The 23,019-nt window shown below is 37.0% G+C and overlaps 3 protein-coding genes across 10 annotated transcripts; 1 reads left to right on the top strand and 2 right to left on the bottom strand.

The window, feature by feature from the left end:
• Nucleotides 1-7,883: 7,883 nt before the first annotated feature.
• Nucleotides 7,884-10,925, bottom strand: LOC122573036 (FAD synthase-like). 3 transcript variants are annotated; one of them, XM_043738931.1, is made up of 11 exons: nt 10,341-10,925; nt 10,162-10,256; nt 9,943-10,066; nt 9,760-9,872; nt 9,623-9,634; nt 9,525-9,536; nt 9,323-9,462; nt 9,050-9,253; nt 8,757-8,951; nt 8,313-8,622; nt 7,884-8,122 (listed from the first exon to the last, which is right to left on the bottom strand). In XM_043738931.1, the coding sequence occupies exons 1-10, from the start codon at nt 10,447-10,449 to the stop codon at nt 8,322-8,324; spliced, it is 1,305 nt and encodes a 434-aa protein (XP_043594866.1). In that variant the 5' UTR covers nt 10,450-10,925; the 3' UTR covers nt 7,884-8,122; nt 8,313-8,321. The 3 variants fall into 3 exon arrangements, with proteins under 3 accessions (XP_043594866.1, XP_043594865.1, XP_043594863.1); XM_043738930.1 differs by having other exon boundaries at nt 8,309-8,622; nt 9,525-9,668; XM_043738928.1 differs by having other exon boundaries at nt 9,525-9,668.
• A 334-nt stretch (nt 10,926-11,259) lies between these two features.
• LOC122573031 (probable tRNA (uracil-O(2)-)-methyltransferase) lies at nt 11,260-13,594 on the top strand. Its single transcript, XM_043738910.1, has 3 exons — nt 11,260-11,352; nt 11,468-12,532; nt 12,677-13,594. The coding sequence occupies exons 2-3, from the start codon at nt 11,594-11,596 to the stop codon at nt 13,574-13,576; spliced, it is 1,839 nt and encodes a 612-aa protein (XP_043594845.1). The 5' UTR covers nt 11,260-11,352; nt 11,468-11,593; the 3' UTR covers nt 13,577-13,594.
• LOC122573019 (zinc finger protein 236-like) lies at nt 12,084-22,774 on the bottom strand. 6 transcript variants are annotated; one of them, XR_006318637.1, is made up of 26 exons: nt 21,791-22,515; nt 21,599-21,717; nt 21,231-21,524; nt 20,946-21,080; nt 20,654-20,818; nt 20,353-20,484; nt 20,115-20,258; nt 19,924-20,041; nt 19,680-19,822; nt 19,341-19,575; nt 19,185-19,254; nt 18,941-19,076; nt 18,685-18,824; nt 18,234-18,617; nt 17,831-18,065; nt 17,360-17,744; nt 17,132-17,244; nt 16,770-17,036; nt 16,412-16,692; nt 16,114-16,285; nt 15,860-15,972; nt 15,519-15,786; nt 15,152-15,428; nt 13,871-15,010; nt 13,482-13,547; nt 12,084-12,221 (listed from the first exon to the last, which is right to left on the bottom strand). XR_006318637.1 is itself a non-coding variant. In XM_043738863.1 (25 exons), the coding sequence occupies exons 2-25, from the start codon at nt 21,894-21,896 to the stop codon at nt 13,884-13,886; spliced, it is 5,559 nt and encodes a 1,852-aa protein (XP_043594798.1). In that variant the 5' UTR covers nt 21,897-22,588; nt 22,656-22,774; the 3' UTR covers nt 13,622-13,883. The 6 variants fall into 6 exon arrangements, 5 of the variants coding, with proteins under 5 accessions (XP_043594798.1, XP_043594799.1, XP_043594800.1 ...); XM_043738863.1 differs by lacking the exons at nt 12,084-12,221; nt 13,482-13,547 and adding an exon at nt 22,656-22,774 and having other exon boundaries at nt 13,622-15,010; nt 21,791-22,588; XM_043738864.1 differs by lacking the exons at nt 12,084-12,221; nt 13,482-13,547 and having other exon boundaries at nt 13,622-15,010; nt 21,240-21,524.
• Nucleotides 22,775-23,019: the final 245 nt, after the last annotated feature.

Here is a 23,019-nt window from a genome sequence, read left to right as displayed (position 1 = left end):
AATGGTTCTCTGGTGGATGTTATCTCTCGCAGGTCGTTCGATTACCAGATAAACGTAGATTAAAATTTCAAACTCAGCTTTTTTCTCCCTCTGGATCCAGCATCCTATTATCGGAAGTTTTACGAACTTGATTAGTAACGACGAAGGGAATCGGTGGCAAACAAAGAGGCAATTACCACGACGGAAAACGTGGTGCTCGATTATCGATACGCGATGATTAACATCATCGTAAATTTCGCGGAAAAATCGGTCAGGGTCGAGAACTAGAAATTACGGGTTCGACACGAACGGTCACGTGGATCGCACGTGGGTTTCATTCATGAAAGTCGCCCGTAGGTCTCGGAGGTGGCGTCAGCTGTGGTAACGGTAGTGGTAAGTAGCGGTCGGTGGTGGTAGGTAGTGGAGGAAGGTAGTGGTAGGTAATGGTAAGCAGTGGCAGATAGTGGTAGTGATTTCGGAATGGTGATGACCGAGTTGGTACATGCTATATAGTTTGTAGTAGTAACACCGGTATCGGTGCGAATCTAACCATCTCCATGATTCTCCCACCGTGTAGCCTGGATCAAATGGATGTTGTTACGCGTCCGTAAAAAAGGGCTGTTTCAACAGGGAGGAAATCTGGCAAATCTCTCGAAATTTTTCGAGCGAGACATCGACGTTAGGGACGTTGATCTACAAATCGGTCGATTTGCTTTATTATCGTTAAACTTCCTACTTACGTTTCGATGTTGCACGTATATATACGCGATCGCGATTCCAACGGCAAAACGATCGATCGTTGAAATCCGGTTTTCGTCTTTTCTTTCGTCGGCCCTTTTATTCATTTTTTCTTTCCATCCTTCTCAAGACTCCGGGTTTTAAAACGCGCTCGACTTCTCCTTTCCCCGAGTAATACTTACATACGTGGCGTCGTATACGTTCGCGTGTCGGCTATCACGCTCCGATTACCATCCTTATCTATAGTTCTCGAGCTGTGGTGTTATTCAAGCAACGAGCTTGACATCGTGCCACGAATACTCTATAATCGAAACGACTCTCAGGGTTGCGCTCCATTCATATCCTCTCGTTTCCTTCGTTTCATCCAACCTTTTCTATCGACCCTGAGGCAATTTCCCTTTTATTCTATTCGCAACGTGTATTCGTTTCTAAGCAATTTGCTGGTACAAAAAAGGATCGCACGATAAAAATCGAAATATATCTGGATTGTTAAAGATAAGGTAGACGAGACGCAAGAACGTTCGATTCGCGAGGTCAATTTACACGGAACGGGGTACGGGCCACATCTTTCCTCGCTAAGATGCAACTTTCATCCTAGGCCGTTCCGCTTCGGCCTACCACCCATTCGTTCGTTGCTACATACATACTTGCTTCTCTCATTTTCTTCAAAAGCGATTTGTTTTAGATTCCCTACTCCAGTGCCTACCGCACCGCGTCCCGCCCGAATCCCCCCCGTCTACACCCCTGCCGCTCCTCTATTTTCCTTTCCTCCGGATGAGTCCAGATATAGATGCGCATGCCGCGCGACGCGTATACTTTTCTGTATGTCCGCCGAAGCATCGTACATACGTTTAGATTTCCGAGTCTCGTCGAGCGCGCGCATATCCCACGGGAATCAATATCCGCGTGTTTCTCCGCTTCCTCTCCCTTCTTTCCCTTCTTCTACGTTCTCATACTCGTCCTCCTCGTGCCTCTTGCCTCTTGCCTCGCGCATCGCACCTCGCGACTCGCGCCTCCGCGCTCCGCTACTCGACAACTTATCAACTCGCTCGCTCGCTACCCTCTTTCCCTCCAACTTACTCCCTTCTCCACGCTTCTCACCCATCCTTTCATCCCTGACTCTCTCTCTCTCTCTCTCTCTCTCTCTCTCCTGCAGTCTCTTTCTCTCTTTCCTCCACCCTCCCCCTCCCCTCGCCCCGCCGACCCGCCCATGCTTTACCGGCTGGTTCCTTTTTCTTCTCCTTCGGCCGCACCTCCTTCGATACTGCATCGCGCTGCTGTTCGCCATCCGTCTCTGATAAACGTGATTTAAAGAAAAGAGTGGCGAGTATACGACCATCCAACTCCTTCCTCCTGTAGATCAGTCTTCGTTTGTCGTACTTGGTATTCCACGCTGCGTACCTCTGTCCCTCGAACCCAGACCTACCTTCTATCGTGTCCACCTTCCGTGTCTTTCCTCTTTCAGTCGCTCGCATCCCTTCCTTGTTCCTAACGTATATTCTCCGTCTACTTTCGATACTCGGGCCCATAGCCCTCGGTCTTCGTCACTCTGACCGACTGCCGCCCCCGTCTCGCCTTTCCCACTATTCCACTCTAGCGTCATTTCTGACAGCTATTTTTCTCACTTAGGTCGACACGCATCTGCGAAACATTCGATTTTGATGCAAAGGTGTAACGCAATGCACGTTCTATGTGTATTACGTTTAATCGTAAACGTAATACGCTCATCGACGAAGACCATGATGGTCGTTGGCTTGATTTCACGATCTGTTCGAACAACGAAATTAGAAAACCATAATATAAATATCATATGCGAACGCGTGTACGAGGACGCGTTCTTTCGCGGACCCCCAAAAGAATTTTCGATGCAACGATTAAGACTATACGATAACGAGGAAAAGGAAAAGCGTGCGAGCTTGCTGTGACGAGGCCTTCGATGTTTTTACCTATGTATAGGTAAAAGTCACGATGAGAATGATGGACAAATTCCGTTAACGGTCAAACAGCGTGCAGACGACAAAGCTTGTTGACTGTGTGCACGATCTGTCTATCTAATAGCCAGGATAACGATCAAGGTAACATGACGTTAAGAGGCTACGAAAGAAAATCAAACCTCTCGGTAGATAACAAATACGAGAAGGTAACGTTGTCGATGAAATCTCGAACGCGAAAAAGCTTGCAGAGGATCCTCAGCTTTTATGCGATAACTTGCCGTTTTTCAAAACTCGATCGATATATCAAGTTTCTATGCCATACATCATCTTCTTTTTACTCTTTCCTATTTAAACGTACGTGCCTTTAACGTCAAACGCACGCGCATCTAATAAGGTGATTAAGCTGAGAAAAAGTAATGGCTTTTCGAGAAAGTAAAAGATTTCCAGAAATTCCTAGAGATTAACTGGTCCATCAACCAGCAAATTAATTCCGATGGAAATTGCATTCGAAAGCGAGATATTTAATAGGATAACAGAGAAGAATAATACATGCGATTCGAGGCGCGGCAATCGAAATTCCGGCCTTATCGGAACACGGAATTTTTCGGAAAGTAACGCGCGAACAACAGCCCAGACGCGTTCTCGTTTTGATTGCGCGATCGAGCAAACTGGTACGTACTATACGCTCGTCGCGACGCAACACGCTGACGCGCTTCATCGAAGCGTTCGCTGAAACGAACTGTACGGTTAAATCGAGCGTCGTCTAATCTCGTAAAAGAAATTTTGCATCGTTACCGTGCAGCATCGACGCTCTACAAAGCTTTTTTTCGGTCGAGTGATCTGCCGCAAAAACATTAGCGCGGTTAACGCAGCGACATCGCGATCCAGTTGCTGTCCCCTCCCCCTATTTCACCCACGCCACCAGCATTTAAAAATCTCTCGTTGAACTGGTCGTATTAAAAAACAGAAAGAGAGCTGCCAATTAAGAAGCCGCGTATATACGTACCCATTTTTCGTTTTACAGTTTTTGAAATTCCCATGACTCCTTTTAAAATACCATCCGGTTGTAACCTGTCTCTCGTACGCCATAGAAAACGATCGTTCGCGAAATCGTCTTGGTAACTTGTTATCGAAGTTTCCATGGCTGGATCGCGATTGCTTCCCAAAGAACATTTACTTCTAATCGTAAAGATGAAGGAACAAGATTTTCAAACGTTTGTCCGGATGGAAAATAGTGGACGGGGAATCAAAGGAGGAAGGAAATGAAAGAAAATCGAAAAATGTTTATACGCAGGATCGAGGACCGGTTGAAAAGCGAACGAACGAATAAAGGGGCGAGGTGGAGAGGAGAGGAGAGGAGAGGAGAGGGCACGTAAAAAAGGATGTTGAAAGGAGGAGAAGAGAGGTGCCGCGTGAACGAGAAAAGAAAAAAAGAGAAAAGGACGAACCGGCTCTGCTCGCCAGCTGACGGTCTCGTGCCGCAACCCAAAACTCTTTTCGAAGATTCGGTTGCCGGTATTTGTATATCACGTATGGTACCCGCGCAACTTGGCTGCTTTTGCGCTACCTGCCGTTGCTGACCCTCGCGACTCTGGCTACTCGATCTTTATCGATTCCACTCGATCGATTTCGCTACGCAACCTTTCGACCGTACACGCTTCCACGCGAAATAATCAGTCGATCGATCTTTGACCATACCTAAAAGCCACAGAGACAATAGTATTGTTCGTATCATAGAAGAAATTGCCGCGGACGAGAACGATGTCGTTCGCATTCGTTGTTCCTCCTCTTGCGCAATTCTCTTCGTCCGCTCGCTCGTCTTCGTCGCATTCCCGTTGGTATTGATCCGTTGAGTTTTCGAAAGTAAAATAGGTTATGCCGTGAATCGCACGGAACTACAACTCTGAACAGCAACGAACGAGACGAAGCGGTGGTATGGAACAGAAACGATGAGAAGCGAAACGATGAGAAACGAAACGAAAAGAGCGACGAACGAGCTGGATCCGCGGATGAATACAAATACGTCGCCTAAACTGTACCTACCTACTTACCTACCTACCTATCTACTTACTACTTATCTACTATTTATCCTATCTATCTATCTAACTATCTATCTATCTATCTATCTAGGTGTGGATACCGCCTATACCAATGTGCAAGTTTACACGAAGAAGAAACCGTGGTTACACTAAGGGGGCCGAGGAGAACGGGTGGGGACCAACTGGCGAAGCCAAAGGAAGAGATGGGGAGTTTGCAAAGTTTCGAGATTCAAGAGCGCTGCTCTCAATACGACAAGTTTGTGCAAACAAGAACTTACTTCGAAGGATGGATAATGTCGCAGATAAATCAACGAAATTTAATAAATCGACGTCTCTAAGAGTTTCGTTTAATTGTGTCTTCCTGCGCTCTCTCGATAATTTTACCAACTGTCCTTCATCTTCCTAGCCGCTGCATATTGTTTTTACACCGATCTCACAGCAAGACAAAATCGTGTATGCTTTCGGCATAGTGATCGGTAGCGTAGGGGTCACTTACATAATAGCTCTTTGCTTTTCTCTTTCTACAAATCTTAATCAACAACGCACGAACATCGATGTGAATACTCTACAGCATCTTTCGTCACTGCGACCTCTCGATATTGTATTTTAACAATAAATTAATCTCCTATGCATTATCACTGAACGAGTCTCCACGGACATTAGCTTTGGAAAACCGTTGATCATTCGTTGCTTCAATATTTGCTTCATAGCAAATATGTATTCGCAACTATTACATAAGCTTCATATTGACTGGAAAATTTGGAGAAATTGCGATTTCGGTATCGTAATAGTAATAATAATAATGATAACGATAATAATAAAGAGAAGGTGTGTAAAAAGAAGATGAAGAACCAGAAAACAATGAAACAAGACAAGGATAAAAGAAATAAAACGATGAAGAAGGATGAGAAGAAAATGTGGAAGAAAAAAGGGAAAGGAGCAAAAGAGCGATTATTCGTTTTCCTTTTAAAACGCGCCAACTTTGGTATATTGTATTTATCATCGAATTTCATTTCTCTATATCTTCTCGCTTTCGTTCTTTCAATCGTCCTCATCCTATTTTAGCACCCTTTTCGGGACTAGCTACCCGAGGGAATCAATAACCGACGAGGAAGCGACTGTAGATTCGGGAACTGGTGGAGAGAAGGGGAGACGCGAGGAACCAAAGAGTACCGAGGGGCGTCGCGTCGAGTAGAAGAGCTCCCCGCTGTTCCAGGAGGGTGTCGGAGGGTGCAACAGGGACCGCGAACTTTAGGGTGGAGGTGGCACGCGAGAGAGTCGAAGCTTGGCTCCGCCTCCGGCACGCGACCAGCACGCGACCATCGCCATCGACCACGCCGTCGGTCTAAGCCGCCGCNCACCACCACCGCCGCCGCCGCCGCCACCGCCACCGCCGCCGTCACCACCGCCGCCACCGCCACCGCCACCGCCACAGCCGCCACTACTTTACCGTTACCATTACCACCGCGTCCTTCTCATCTCCACTAGCTTCATCTACGATTACGCAAGGATCAAACCCCCATTCGCATCAGTCTCTACTCGATCTCTCACACTCCTATATTTTTCCTACTCTTCCTCTGTTCTTTCGTATCATTTCCAATCTTTAAACGATACAAATCTCTTTTATGTTCATCATTTCTATCGCAGAAGGCTTGACCCGTCGTCTTTTCCTTACAACTTTCTTCTACCCTTTTGCTATTTATAGTTATCTTATTCTTTCTCAACCGTCGTCTATTTACGTCGTCGTGTGTCTATATTACCACTATAATGAATTATCGAACACACATGTTGTGACATCAAATCAAATAATTTCGCGATGAGAATTTTGCCTTTTAACGTTCGCAATTGTTTTATAGTCGTGCCAATATTTACTCGATCGATTTCTTCTCCGTTATAATCGTAATAACTTCGATATGCTAATTGTAAAAAGACCGACGCAGAGAAATCGAGAAAAATCGCGCGTTTTATTTTCATTTATCATATTTTCTTTTCGATATATATTCGTCCTTTTCTCGCGATTCATTTTTATCTACCAACTAACCAGTCGAGCAACCACTTACAATCAATCCGTCGATTAATCAATCGCTCAGTTGTCGGTCAGTCAATCGATGAATGAGCTATACAGCGAACCAATCAGTTAAATAACCAGTTAGTCATCCAGTTAGACAGCTTGTATTCTGTCTTCTACCAACCTTGTATCATCGGCTTCTTTCTATTCTATTCTACTCTCGTGTAATCAATTTCAAACTTAAATGAAATACTCTGGTGAAATATGAGGCTCATTTCCGTCTCCCCACCTTCTCTTCTTTCCTCGCACAACTTTTTCCATTTACTCAATTTTTTTTTGTTTCGTTTCACTCGTGGATTACCTCGTTCAATTTTTCTTTTTTTACCGCAATTGAAACCACTACTGCTTGTTATTTTTTCAGATTTATTATTTTCAGAGATCGTCTACTAAATTTTTGATAAAAAGTAATAAAAAAGGGAGACACAGTTCTGTGGTACAGAGCTTTTGGCGTTAAGCGATGTGTAAGCGATCGCGGAAGAATGATACGTAAAGACAAAGTGCGAATAACGGAATATTCGACTTAAGTAAGTACGTCTTTTTTCTTTTTATTGATAATAATCATAAATATAAAAAAACAACTCGTATTTAGTAATTAGCATAACGAAGAATATCGCACTGTATATGGTTTATAAATTGCATAATCACACACACATACACACACACACACACACAAACTATCTAACTAGCATCATTCATTCGCTTTCTTTACCGTTCTTATCTACTCCCCCTTCTCACCATTCTATCATTCTCTTTTGTTTTGAGCTTTCAAAAGAAAAAAAGCTAAAAATACTTCAATGCGAAATTAAATTTCAGGAGGATGCGAGCAAGTAACAAAGCTTCTTTTTCTTTGGAACAAAACAATGAGACGTCGCGACTCAACTATGAGTTCAAAATAAATGACACAAATTTATATCAATACGATTTAAGGGTTTAATGAACCTTTTTTAATTGTATCCATCAAAAACCTTAAACGTTTGATCAATCCTTTTCCTCCTGCTCATCGTCTTTGAAGATACATTAAAAAGCAATCTATAAACATAGATGTCTTTCCATGTGTTTTCTTCGTAACAAATCTCGCTATCCTCGTGATAGATGATCAGGGATTAAAATATGAAGAAACGCAACTTTGATAATTTCTGATAATGTTTTGATTATAAACTGATTTTTGAACAACTTTGGTGTGAATTTGTTTTTATTTACTTCTTTGTTGTATGAAAGAAGATCATTGATCATACAATAATCTGCTATTGAACCAATCAATAAATATAAAATTTAATACGAGATACAACTATCTCGGTCACACTTCCATTAGCAGCATATTATGTATTTTGGCTTATTCTTGCTCTTATTTTTCTGCCCCATACCTATGAAAATAATTTGTATTTCTTTATACGGGAATCGAGTTATATAAATATATACAATATATATGGCAATATCTAACTAAGCATAATCAGAAAGAAACGAAAACAAAAACAAAAGGGTAAACAAAAAGAGACAGGGAGAGTAAATCAGAAAATGAAGTAGGGATAGAAAGACACATTTTTACTTACTTACTTATCGATTTTAATACATTTCTGTTGTATAGTATGGTAAACAGAGTGAACTAAAGAAATCTTTAATATCGTCATCTGTCCAATCAGCAAGTGGAAAATGTACTTGCACAGACTTAGAACTGTCGTCGTTTAATCGTGCAAGATCGTCGTCGTTTAATCGTGCAAGATCGTCGTACATTACTCTTTTATTGTTATTCAACCGTTTTCCAACCAATAACGCTTGTAATTCTGGTTTTAACACAGCGAAATTGCTTATCGCGTCAGCGGCATCGCCTTCCAAATGTTCTAACTTACATAGCTCGATATTATATCTATCAGATCAGTTAAATTAATTATGTTCATGTTAGTTTACATCTATTTTAGAAAATTGATTGTAACATTCTACATGCAATCCAATATAATTTTTGTTTGTAACAATTTTGACATGTATCGATACCATACCTACCTGTTCTTAAGTTCATGGAAGAATTCGTCAGTGCCCGACTTTAATATATCAGATTTAAAACAAATTGCACGCAGTTTGAACTTTGAACAATGTTGCAGTTTGTTACTAGCGATTCGAGCAAGATGTATCATAAGGACTGATTCTTCACTACCGTCCAAATATATCCAAACATTTTCAGGTTTTTTATAATAATTTCTACAAGGAAAGAAAGAGAAAGAAAACAAAGAAAAATTCGATGACACCTTATAATCGATACAAATAATCGATACTTTTTCCAGTTGTAGATGCATTACACGAATTTCTTGAAGGAACGCTCATAAAATGATCGACGTTGGGACTTTTCAATCCATGCTTCATACTTTGATAGACAATCCACATGTGGCATACGATCATAATGTACTAGCACATTTCTCGGAATACGATTACAAAACATTGTTTTTGCTGTTTCAGTATCTTTTTCGTTTTCGCTTTCTATGGTTACACGCGCTTTATAATACCTACAAAGCGATTTCAATTATCTACCAACTTCTCTATCATTTTTTTTGTATTGTAGTCGATTTTATTACCTATTCCATTCCGGATACGAGCCGAAGGTAACAGTTGGACATTCTTGTGCAACTGCATATAAAACATCTGCGAATGATTCCTCTTTTGCATTTATGTAAACTTCAGTTGCTGCAAAACTTTTGTAGCTAGCAAAACATTCCTACAAGAATAAGATGTTTTCTACTCTCAAACAATTATTCAAACGATTTGTGCATATTATACCTTGCAAAATGCCTGAAACGATGTTTCAAAAAACATAGGTGAGCCAGGGAAGATGTAAACATTTTCCACCATTATACATGGATAAGTCAGCTTTTTACCTGTGACTTGGTCTATCCCAAATTTAAGTACAGATTTAGTGGGTATCTTAAATTAAGAACCTAGTTTACATTGATCGTCAAACAAGCATTAACATACTATCATTTAATTTACACCATTCATTTAAATCACTACTTACATATGCCATTTTATAAGCCGGTGAAGGGAAAGTTCCACAACTGAAGCAATCTTTTATAATCTTCACTAGCGTTGGGTGATAGTGCAATGAATCGTTAAAGGCCAATGCTAAAGCTGTAAAATATAATTTCATTATAATGAACACTTACTATGTACTCTTATTAATTTTCAGACTATATTTTACCTTCATATGTAACATCATCGTGAGTTGGTCCTATACCACCGGATGTAAAAACATAGTTGAACATTTTAGAAAAGTATTTTATCTCTTTGGAAATATCTTCAAGATTGTCTCGTACGACCGCAGTCTAAAAATAGATAATTAAAATGAAGAATAGTATTAATAGAAAACAACAATATTTGACAGATAAACTGTAGACATCATGGATTAAGTTATACCTACTTTCTGAACCTTGACTCCATGCTTATAAAGCAGCTTACACGCATAAAAACAATTGGTATCTTTTACTTGCGCTTTTAAAATTTCATCTCCGATTACTAAGTAAAATAAGATGAACTTAACAGTAAGAAAAGTAGTATGTCCAAATATATGATATTAATAAAGTGTATACGCAATATTACCGATTATTCCAGCAGTAGGATGCTTTCCACTACTTTTCAACCGAATTATGTTTGTTCGATAACATTTTAATAAAATTTGTACTACCTTGTATCGATGTAAATTTATCATAATGCTTTAATCTCACTGTTAACAATTATTTGTGTATTATCTATATACAATACTGTTAGAGGGTGCTACGCAGCGCCTTCAAACTGAAATACTTTTACCTGTGTACATATGTATATACATATCTTTATAAGATAATTTACGACTATATTTTTACTCTTTGATATATTTATATATTAAAAATACACATGTCATTATACAAAGTCGCTTGAGTTTTCTAATTATATTGTACTAATTATAATCTTCTTTTTATGTTACCACTTTTATTAAATTTAAAGACCGTCTAGTGATCTTACGCTATAGGAGCTTCTTTCCTTGTCCTATCATCGTATTAATTTCAATTAAAATAGGATGAAAGAAAGTGAATCGTAAACAATCGTGCAACTTCGTTTTTTTTAATATTCTTACATAAAATTACACAATATATTATTCTTAACATTTTAATAATTATCGTTTTTCTTTATATTTTCTCCAACTTTCCACCAAAATGGCAAGTACAAAGTTACGAGAAGCAGCTTTAAAATCGCCGAAACAGCTGTACAAATTTTTGCTGCGAGAATGTGAAAAATTACCAAAAGAAGCACAAGGATTTTATAAATATTCGGTTAAGCAGGTAAATCGTATAACAATTTTCACATTAACAAATACATTTGGAGATCAAATTCACTACCTTCAGTAAAAATAATAAACAATAAAACGTTTAGGTTATGCGGCAAAATATGTAATATTCACATAACGAACATGTGATTAACTTGATTTTCAAGTACATTTAATTATTTAACAATAATTGGTTTTGTACTCTAATGCTTGCAGAGTTTTAAACAGCATTTAATCGAACCAGATGAGGAGCGTATTCAGCAAATTATGAAAAAGGCAGTACATGATGCAGAATGGATTGTTAAAAAGGTATATCAATATCAATAATATTATTAATATATATATTTTGTGAATGCTCACCATCTTCTTTTTTCCTTCTTTTTTTTACATATACTAATTATCTGTGTTTTAATGTGATTTTTAGTACTCAAAGCCGAGAGGAACAAGTGAACAAACAGACTAACAAGTATATAAAGATAGTATTCGCATCATAGATGCATTCTATAAGTTATCCTCTAAAGAAAGGATTTGTAATTGTATCATGTAAAATATGGATTTCAAAACCATAATACGTGATCAAAGTGGAATTAATGTGTCACAATTTTTCAAAGCCATTAGTATATGGCGTCGTAATCCTCAAACTGTGAACCGTAGAATTCTTGCATCTATTGAAATACTGGATATCGAAACTAGCTGCGATATCTTCCAAATTTTTCAGCGTATTAATACCTTGGACATTTCAACTTTAAGTACAGATCACCAAAAAGACAACATTGATAACATAAAATTACTAGAAGTACTACACATTTCTGATCAGGTGGCTATTACAGCCAAAAGGAAGATTCACTTATATGTGGCAAAGCAATTGCCACGTATGCCACACATATTTTCCACTGGTATTGAATTTTTTTTATCCGATAATGAAGAGAGTTGCATAATAAATGTCCACAAACCCTTTCTCTCGCATAAACAATCTCTTGGTGCTAAAATAGCATTTATGTTACAACAAGGAACAGATGGTTATACATCCCTTAGTGTCTATGGAGAGAATAACATTATATCCGATTTCAGCATTGAATGGTTAAAGCAGAAACTTTTCCCATGTATCCTGAAATGGGCAAGAAGCAGCGACTCAGAAAGAACATCCATCCCGTTGACTTCATTGAATCTCGTGTCAGCTGAAAAATATGCAAAATTGTATTGTAAGTTGAAAGAGAAATATGGTATGAAATTGATAAAGAACTGGCCTGAAAGTACAGATCCAACGAAATTTGTTTATGAGGATATTGCGATCGTTGCCTATTTACTGTTATTGTGGGAGAAAGAGAGATTTGAAAAGAAAACTAATAATTTACAATCGTTTCTCGATTTGGGATGCGGTAATGGTTTACTCGTGCACATCCTATTTAACGAAGGTCACCGCGGATTAGGAATTGATTTGCGAAGGAGGAAAATATGGGATTTATACCCACCTGAAACTCCATTGCAAGTATGTATAAGTATTATTTATAAAAATTTTGTAATTCAGATATTAATAGCAACTTATTTTATCTTATGTACATACATATATACGTGATTACGTATCTTCGATCTTACGATCGATTGATTAAATTTATTGAAACGTTTTGTACAGGTTTCTACCGTTGTTCCATCGTCTACGACTGTATATCCGGAAGTAGACTGGATTATAGGAAACCATTCAGACGAGTTAACACCATGGATTCCGATAATTGCCGCACGTAGCTCTAACAACTGTCGTTTCTTTTTATTACCCTGTTGTCCATATGAACTTAATGGCGCAAAGTATCAAAGGTACTGTGCCTCGAAAAGTCAATATTCGGAGTACATTGATTATGTGAAAAGTATATGCGTTCAATGTGGTTTTACAACACATCTTGATAAATTAAGAATTCCCTCTACGAAACGAATATGCCTGATTGGATGGGAAAGGACGCCCGAAGAGGTTAAAGAACTCGAAGATCGTATTCAACAAATGCTAAGTACAAAGACAACTTTGACTTGGCAAAAATACGAATTGACTGATAAAACAGTCGATAGTGAAATAGTTGAAGAATGGACTTGTGATTTTAAGCCAAGGGACAAAGTGGAAAAAGTACGAAATTGTACACAATTAGACAAAACATTAATTGCAAATATCGTTGATATCGTATCGAATCAGTTACTTCATGAAGGTCGCATTATGACTATTGAAGGAACACCCAAAAAACTTTGGAACGCTGGTAGATGCCTTGAATTACGTGAAATCGCTGAATCAATTCCTAAAGAAGCTATGATACATTTGCGAAAAGAATGCGGAGGTCTTCAAACTTTACTAAAAAATCATAGCTATATATTTCGTGTTACTCAAGGAAGGGTAGAATTTAGAATACCTGGAACAGGAGGAAGAATTAATGAAAAATCAAAAAAATATAAGTTACCATTGCCACAAACGAAGACTAAACCGTGTTGGTTTTATAAAAATCATCCGAATGGTTGTCCTGTAACTGAAACAAAATGTAATTACAGACATTAATATGATACCTTGATCAAATAGTTGTGTTTTAATATTAAAACGACATTACACGTTAAAAATTTATTTTTTGCTTTCATATAAATCGGCGAACGTTTTATACATTGGATGCGACGACAGATTATATTTATTTGCGAGATAGTATCGAGTAATTATTTAACATATTAAATAGTAACGTAAATAAGAAGAATGTCGAAATATTATTGTCTCTATCAGTTAATCAATATTTTATCGCAGTTAACAATTTTTGTCGAAGGCATAAAATTTAATTAAAAAGTAAAATGATAGTTTTTGTACCAGATGCATATTACTATTTAAGTAGCTCTACAAACGATATGTTGTCTAAATTTAGACTCTTAGCTTCGATCGTGTTTTCCTGAAGAGATGTTTTGGGTAGGAAGGATTGACGGCTACGTTTCCATTTCCTGATGTCAACAGTATCCAGTTGATGTACGCGTTTTACATGCGTTCGAAGATTGCCTTTTTGCGTAAAAGAATATTCACAGTACGAACAAGCGTAAGGTCGATCGCCAGTATGGTGTTTTTGATGCATCTGTAGAGTTGACTTTTGGGCAAATGATTTCGTACATAGATCACACTTGTATGGTCGTTCACCCGTATGAATTCGTTTATGTCTTTCGACTTGATACGGTTTTGTAAATATTTTCCCACAAATGTCGCATTCCTTTTTCGATGGATTCCCTTTAATCGTCGGTTTATTGGCTACTACTGGTAACGTTTCTTCCGTAATCACCTTTGAAAATGGTTCCAGCTGTCGTTCCAATGAAGGTGTCACAGTTGATATCGCTAAAAGACAATTATTTGCTGGCGTTTTTAACATTTCTTCTATATGAATTTCATCCTTGGCATGTTGTTCGTTAGTATCAGATACGACGCTGGGTGTTGTTAGTGCACACCCAGTATCAGGAACCCCAGCCGGTCGATGCTGCGAATTGTTAGCTGGTGATGCAGATGATTGTGACAACAACGATTCTTCGGTTTGTATAGTAACAAGACCGTTTGTCAGAAGAAAGTGTAAATTCGTAACTAACTGATTGTTTTCGTTTATAGACACTATCGTTTGATTGTTGTTCGATACGATACCTTCTGTGTCGAAATTAATTTGATCAGATAAACAGGAAGCAGCTGTTTCAATACTATATGCCTCTAAATGGGACGTTAATCCTGCAACTGTCTGTGATAGCTGCTGTTCCTGTGCTATTTGCTGCTTTGGCTCAAAATTATTCATTTTCTCTTCCTTTCCGTCACATTTCTCAAGATCAGTCGCTACTTCAGCTATGACTGCAACCTTCAAATGTTTTTGTTTTCTCTTTGGATTATCTTTGTGTTCGCGTGCATGTTTCAATAAGTGTACTTTCCTATGGCCGGACGTTCGAAATCTCGAATCGCATATAGGACATCTAAATGGTTTCGAACCTTCAGAAACATTGATCAAAATTTATTAAACAATTTACAAAAATATACGAAAGAAATAGTCGATACTACTTATTTATATATAACATGAGAATATTTTTTCTCAACCAGAATGAAAACTTGAATAGTAATTATTCAACTTACCGGTATGTAAACGCATGTGAACTTTCAAGCTACCTTTAGTCGCAAATAAACTATTGCACACGTGGCAGCGAAATGTCTTTTTTCCCGTATGAACTTTTGTATGAGAATCCAAAGTACATTTTACGGCAAAACTTTTACTGCAATAATCGCACTTGTATGGTCGTTCTCCTGTGTGTGTGCGTACATGTCTTATAAGATCGCTTGGTTTGCGAAAAGTTTTCGGACAATATTTACATTTGTTTGTATACTCTTTTCGTTCCTTCTTTTCCAGGAAAATCTATATTGCGTATAAAAAAATTCAGTTAATAATCCTTTGTCAGCGTTCCGTTTTGCTTCACAACGTAGCAACAACTAATAAGAAACTTACTTCTACTTGATCCATTACTTCTTTTTCAGCTACTGTATCCAACAGAACTTTCTCAGAAACGGCAGAATCGGGTTCTATCATAATATTATGTAATGGTGAATGATCATTTGCAATTCGTGGTTGATGCACTTCCGATAAAAACGTCGAATTATCTGAATTATCATTTATCCCTGAAGCATTCCATATTGAAGTTTCATGAATTTTACTATGTGATAGCAATTGGATTCTATTGTTAAACTGCTTCTCACACGATAAACATTTAAATGGTCTGCAAGAAAACATAACAAAGTACAATAATCAATTATGATTCATGTTAATGTAACATTTTTTTCGACACTCACTGCTTGACGACATGAATCTTCGAATGCCTATTTAATCCACCATTTGTGTAAAATTTAGAAGAGCACTCTGTGCACTGATATTCCTTCGTTCCGCGATGGCTTGTCAAATGTTCCTTACATCAAAAAGATGCCTTCATTAAACTTTGTCAACGTCAACAATGAAATGTGACGGAGAACACACACGGACCGAATTAGCGAAAAATAACGACTAGCAGAAGAAAGAAAACACCTATTATTTATTTTAAGATATTTACCTTTAAACCAACTGTCGTGAATCCTTGTTGGCTACACATATGACACTGTAACAGAGATTGTCCACGGGATATTTTGCCCGTGGCGGTTTTAACGATTTCTGGAACATCGGATGACAAAGCGTGCATATTTGATTGAATCTTGAAATCTTGTGATGTTCCCCGAAAGTCTTCTCTACGCAAATTGAATATTTGTTTTCACCGTAATTGTTTCTGATTTGTTCGCGATAAATACATATATTAGAACAGCATATGTGTAGAGAGGGTAGACAGCTGAGAAAAGAAACTAACGAGAACTTACGTAAAGAATATCGGGTTGATTATACATTGTTTGTGAATACTGTTCTTCTGGGTTTCTTCTACAGTAAATTCATTTGTTATATTCTCTTTTTTGGAAAAGTTTGGCTGGGAAACAAATACAACCGCTTGCACACCGGACTTCTCTGATTGTTCAACATTTATGTTATCTGGTGTCGTAACACAAACAGAAAGACGATGTTCATCTTTTACATTCCTAGGTAGTATACTCGCCATACTAGTTGAATTTCTTGTATCTAGTCCAATGTCAATTTCAGTATCCGACTAACAGATAAGATCTTTATTGGTTTCACATTCTCTGTAACGAAGACAATTTATAGAGAAAGAAATCTTTATCTTACTTGCAAAGTAATATGGTCCATCTCAAATGAATCTAATTGCGTCGAAAATACATGTTCTCCAGCTGATTCTACGTTACTATTACAGTTACTGTTATTGTTATTTTCATATATAACATTCAATACAGGTTGTTGTTGTTCTTTCATATGACTAAAATCACCCGTGTTTGTACTACTCGAATGTCTCGAGTGATTACCTCCCAAGTTAAGATTCATCCCGATATTAAAAAACTGTTGATTCAAGGTTTCTTCTATTTCTCGTATACTTTCCTATCGAAACAAGACAGATTTTAATGCCGAAGAGTAATTACAACGAACTCCTTTTACTTTATTTACTGACAACATGGCACTATGATATACAATACCGGTGTAAGTGTCTGATCGCCAGAGTAAACGGGCAACGTGACTGAACCAGCTTCATCAGCTTGTAATATTGGTGAATTTTCAAGATTTGTTACAGCTATTCCCGCTACATTTTCTAAAAACAAAAGCACAAAAGAAGAAAATAGTGCATACAAGATTATCAAGCTTATACAAAATAAAAAAATATGATTTCCTGATACGTATAACACACATACAAATTTGAAACATACGATTAATAAACGTTGTACTATCGCAATTTGTTGCTAGAATTGGCCTTATTTTTTCCTTTCCTTCAGTTATATTTTGAAACTCGGGAAAAGCTTGTGAAAGCTCTGATCCGAGCTGTGATTGAAATGACAATTCAACCGATCCAAGACGAGAAAGTGCAAGATTATCTGAAAACGTAGAAGAGGAAGTTGTGACGGTGGTAGGGGTGGTACTGGTAGTGGCAGTGGTAGTGACGGAGATGTTGCTGGTAATAGTGGAATTAATTGTAGTGATAGAGGCAGAAGAGGAGGAAGACGATTCAAGAGCCGCTTCTTGTTTAGAACTTTCCTTCATATTTGACTTGTCTGAAGCTTGTTCTTGTATTCTGATTTTCTGTTGTTCCAATTGCTACGAATTCAGAGAAAAACATAATGTATCATCGTTAATGACGAATCCAATTTTTGTTCTCTTTTCTTCTGTAATAGATACTATACCCGTTGTGCCAACTCATGCTTATGTATTTTCATGTGTTTCCGACAATTGACGTAAGTTTTGAAAGTCTTGTGACAATAAGGGCACATGAACGGCCTTTTATTACTGTGAGTAACCAAGTGTCTTTTCATGCTGCTTTGCGTAGAAAATTTCGCATTACAAAGAGAACAACCGTATGGTCTCGAATCTTCGTGAGTATGCAAATGCGATTTTAGAACACTATTCGATGTAAATCTCCTGAAACGATTTAAAACGATTTATCACTTGTTGAATAATACTCTTGTTAACAATTTATGTGCACAAAAAGAAAAGACAAACAAGGTACAAAAGAAATTTATTAGATGCATGTTTTAAAGGAAGAAAGAGGAGAGATAATAAACCGGAAAAAAATATTTGCGCGTGTACCTATCGCATTTTGTGCATTTATATGGACGTTCTCCAGTGTGGCGGCGATGATGTTGCTTCAAGTGACTGATTTTTCTAAATGCCGCCTGACAAATCCAACATTTATGGGGTCTGGCCTGATCAGTAGATGTATCATAAGCACGTTTTTCCTTTCCCGATGATACCACGGAAATTTTATTTCCTGTATCACTAATTACCAACGGTTCTTGCAAGATAACTTGAGGTACTAAACTTTCTGCTTCCGGTGATAATTTTAATTTACCCTTTATTTGATTTTTCGATTGATCAGTAGGACAAATGTCAGCATCAATTACCGCATATGTGTCGGGATCCTTATCATTGTCAGTGGTTTTATTTGAACAATTTTCGGACTTTGCATGCGATCTATTATAAAAGGCTTACTTGCAAGTCATCCGATTCTATTATAAGAAAAACTGTAACAATCACTTACCTAGTATGTGCAATTAAACTACTATGGCACACGAATGCTTTCTCGCAGGAACCACAAGCGTAACGTTTAACACTTGAATGCGTACGTTCGTGTGCTATCATAGTAGATTTCAAAGCGAACGAACGATAACAGTGGGTGCACTAAAGATACAAATAAGTATAAATGTCAAAAAAAAAAAAGAAGATCTAAGATAAAGTAAGTAAGAAAAGTTGTCCTCAAGTATGTAAAAAATGTTTTAATGTGTACATATAAGTACCTTAAAAGGCTTTTCTTGCGTATGAACACGCAAATGACGTATCAAATCTGATGGTTTTTTGAATTCTTTGTGACAAAATGTACACGCGTACCATCTCACGTTTCCTACGCATCGTTGTTTTATTGTCAAATATTTTCTAAAGGAATAGCAAGAAGGGAAAACGATTTATATCAACTATTTGCTTTTTACAATACACTTGCTTTTAACAATAAACTTGCTTTTAGGTACATATAAAACGGATTACCTCGTATCACCATCAGGCGCTCGATCCAATAATGTTACAAAATTAACACGAGCTCCAAGCTTCTTTATCTCTGATATACGGTCAATAAACAAAACATAGTTAATTATTAAAAATAATTATGCCATAATCTTGTAGTTTATCGAGTGTAATGCGTACCTTCAGAAGCAATTTTATTTTTACTAGGAAGACCACTGTTTTTCAATGCTTGTTGTAAAATATCCTTTTTCGTTACATTTTCCGATAATAAATGCGGTTCGAAATTTGACGACTCTGTAGTTTGATGAATGTCGGATTCTAAAGATGCCAGTTGTGTTATAACACTATCAACTGTTGCATGTATGTCAGACTCCACGGTATTACTCGAATGAGTATTGTCATTAATGGTATTCTCCTAAAAATGTCATTGCACATCGATCTAATGATTTCAATGCATTGTAGCATTAATAACAAATGAACTGAGAGACATGTCAAGTAATAATTTTGGTCATAAATTACCTCGTTTACATCGGTATGCATACGTTTCATGTGACCATTCAAACTGCCGAGTTTTTTAAACACGCATGAACAATAATTACATCCGTATATAGGTTCTCCTTCTGGGACATTGTGAACTCTCATTATATGAGCATTCAAATTACCTAGAAGTATTCATATTTACGTATAAATAGTAGTAGGAATGACTCAAAGAATAAATAAATAGCAATAAATTCAATCGTAAACAGTTATTCTAAGAAATTACCTTTCTGACTAAACTTGGCGTTGCAAAACTCACAAGCATGAGGTCGAATACCATTGTGTTGCCACGTATGAATTTGCAGCGAACTCTTTTGCGTGAATGCACGACCGCAGTCTGTACACTTTGAAATTAAACAAAATTTAGATCATTTATCATCCAAAAAATACAATAACACGAAGTGAAAATTAGGTTACTTTGAAAGGTTTTTCACCAGTATGCACTCTAATATGCCGCATCAATTGACTTGGCTTTTGAAAAGACTTCAAACATATGGTACACTTATACATTGTTTTGTGTTTTGTCCCTCTTTTCGTTTGTTTTACTACTTTTGTCTGCAACTAAAGACGAAATAGTGGTACAAATTATGTCAACCTTGCTGGAATCCTCTGGGAATCGTCGCTTGGAATACATTTGACACTGGTAGCATCTTACCCTATAGTGCTCACGAATATGAAGTCTATATAAGGCGGGTTGACTGAACTGTTTATTACATAATTTACATTTTCGTACTTCTTCAATCGTCCACTTTTCCCCATGCAGCTTTAAATGTGCATCTAATTGAGTCTATAATGTTCAAGATTAAAGTATATCGTCAATAATTTGTAATTTGCCATTGATTTTTGAAAGAATAACTATTTTCATTTCTATTTTCTTATCTTTATTGAATTAAGACAAGGTTATACCGTGAATAAATCAATTAGCAATTAAAATGTTTATTAATATTAATACCGACCTTTGTCGAGAAAGCATCTTCGCATTCTGTACAGAATAAGTTTTCTTCTTTTTCATGTAACAACATATGAGACTTTAAGCTAGCCATTCTCGCAAATTTTTTCCCACATTCTGGACATTTCGGTTCACCTGTATTATGCGTTGCCATGTGAAGTGTAAAATTTGTCTGCAACATTAATATAAAATAACAAATAGCAAAATTTCTATCTAGAGTATACATTCCATTATATAATATGTTAATGTTGAAAGTATCAAATGAAACATTGAACGAAGAGGAATAGAATAATTAATACCGGCACGTTGAACGATGCAGAACATTTTGGACATCGATGTGGTTTTTCTTCTGCATGACTTTCCATATGTTTCCGATATAATGTTTGTTTACCAAATTCTTGGTGGCAAATATCGCATGTTAAACTATCTGTATCCTAGTGCAAAAAAAATTTGTTCTCCGTTACCTTTATACCGTATAATGATTGAAAGAACAAATACATCGTATGTAATGGATTATTAATTACACATATAATTTATTTGTAATCACATATGGGAAAATAAAATGTAAGCAATTTCAAAATTACTTGAATTACTTGCAAAGAAATTGCTTTGTTTTTCTTGGGTCTTCCAGGGCTATTTCTTTTCACAGATGTATTAATTGGCTTCTGTTTACAAATTTTTCCATCCTTTTCACTAGCTACTGAATCACTCGAAGAAAGAGACTGATATTCTTGTGTAACTGTTTCCTTGCATGTTGATTCTTTGCATGATTGTAACTTTATTTGATCAATGCTATTAGGCTCAATCTCAAAATTTTGTGTTGATTGCTGAAGTTCTGACTCATTGACAATATTTTCAACGCTTATTTGAAAAACAGGCTGAAATAGCAAACAATTGAAAAATAAAAGCTTCTTCTGTAAGATAAATAACGAAGCATAAGATAACAATGTACCGAATGTAATATTAGATTTCCATTAAAATTTTTTACATCTACTAGTGGCGATGCTGCTTCACTTTGTCCAACAAGCATAACTGGAGTTGCAACAATTTCCAACATACCATCTTTATGTTCTGCAAAGTTTACAATGAATTGCTATAAGTGTTTGTTGCGAACATTTCCAATTTTATTGTCACAGACTCTTACCAGTTACTGCTAGAAGCGTTCGACCATCCTCAGTAGCAACGAGATTTATAGGTATTGTATCGACGTGTGAAGGAGATTCTGTAACTACACTGTGTCGCGTCAACATTTTTTCTCTATTTCAAAATGATATACGACTCGTAAAGAAAATAATTCTTTAGATACAATCGCGCATAACGAGAAAAACTGCGATGACAATTCCGAACCACTAGGCACATTCACAAAGATTTCCCATTGTACTAGATACTCTAGGAAAGTTCTGGCATAATTCAAATATTCGAATTTCTTTTGAAAAATGCATAACTCAATTTTCCTAGCGGACTTAATCAACTTAACCTATACTTTTACGATATGAGAGGTTAACTTGAATGATAGGTATCATTAACCATTGACTAAATATAAGATAGACCTGACATTATATGGGACTTTGTGTCTCATGTTCTGAAATACCGACCTCAAAAAAATCCGAGTATGTAAGATAGGTATGGAAGGGAACTGGGAAGAAGTCCCTTGGAAGGACTGCACACCTAATTGGTTTTTTTACAGACTCTACACAGTCATAAAGTTAAGCATGTGTATTGGCCGAACGTGTCACATAACAAATAAAACGATGTATCAACGCGTGTAACGATAGCGATAGAGAACAGTACAGTATCTCTTATATCTCCCTCGTCCCTGTGTCGTCTCGTAAAACCTTTTGCAGTTCCGCATTTTTACTTCCACGTCTATTATAGTGGCATCTTTAATAATGTGTCTTGAAAATGATAAGAGGATCGCGTTACCTTCCCAAAATATGGGATACTAAAAAACATTACATATTAGGTCTATTCTCTATTTTATCTATGGTCGTACATTTCACGATGATTACCTATTATATACATAGATCTCGTTAATAAAAACTTGACTCGTGAAAAATGAACACGGAAGACGATAAATTTCTTGTTTTTGTAAATCAGACAGAGATGAGTACCGTTCTTCTTTAGACATATCTATAGAATTCAATACTATGGAGCAAAATCATAAAAATGTGAAAATATTACGTAAATACTACGCACTTTGGCTTTTTTAAAAGTTTGATGTTCATTTACAATCATTCAGAACCACAAATACAGGAAACTTTCATATTCAGATACCTTCTTTTATCTTCTAAATCTAATTTGAAACTTCTAACATTTATAAATTTTACGTAACTGTACTTTACTTTTGCCCAAAATTGTATGTTTTTATTTTAT

Source organism: Bombus pyrosoma, linkage group LG11 (genome assembly GCF_014825855.1).
Source record: "Bombus pyrosoma isolate SC7728 linkage group LG11, ASM1482585v1, whole genome shotgun sequence".
Taxonomy (NCBI): Eukaryota; Metazoa; Arthropoda; class Insecta; order Hymenoptera; family Apidae; genus Bombus; species Bombus pyrosoma.
This window is presented reverse-complemented; position numbering and strand designations above follow the sequence as displayed.

Coding starts and splice junctions, on each gene's coding strand:
- LOC122573036 (XM_043738930.1), bottom strand. CDS start 10,449: ATGATAAATTTACATCGATACAAGGTAGTACAAATTTTATTAAAATGT. Junction 10,257..10,340: donor TCCTACTGCTGGAATAATCG/GTAATATTGCGT, acceptor TATTTTACTTAG/TAATCGGAGATGAAATTTTA. Junction 8,952..9,049: donor CGTTCCTTCAAGAAATTCGT/GTAATGCATCTA, acceptor CTTTCCTTGTAG/AAATTATTATAAAAAACCTG.
- LOC122573031 (XM_043738910.1), top strand. CDS start 11,594: ATGGATTTCAAAACCATAATACGTGATCAAAGTGGAATTAATGTGTCA. Junction 12,533..12,676: donor CACCTGAAACTCCATTGCAA/GTATGTATAAGT, acceptor CGTTTTGTACAG/GTTTCTACCGTTGTTCCATC.
- LOC122573019 (XM_043738863.1), bottom strand. CDS start 21,896: ATGTTGACGCGACACAGTGTAGTTACAGAATCTCCTTCACACGTCGAT. Junction 19,255..19,340: donor AAATAAAATTGCTTCTGAAG/GTACGCATTACA, acceptor ACCGTATATCAG/AGATAAAGAAGCTTGGAGCT. Junction 17,037..17,131: donor GCGATCAGACACTTACACCG/GTATTGTATATC, acceptor TTGTTTCGATAG/GAAAGTATACGAGAAATAGA.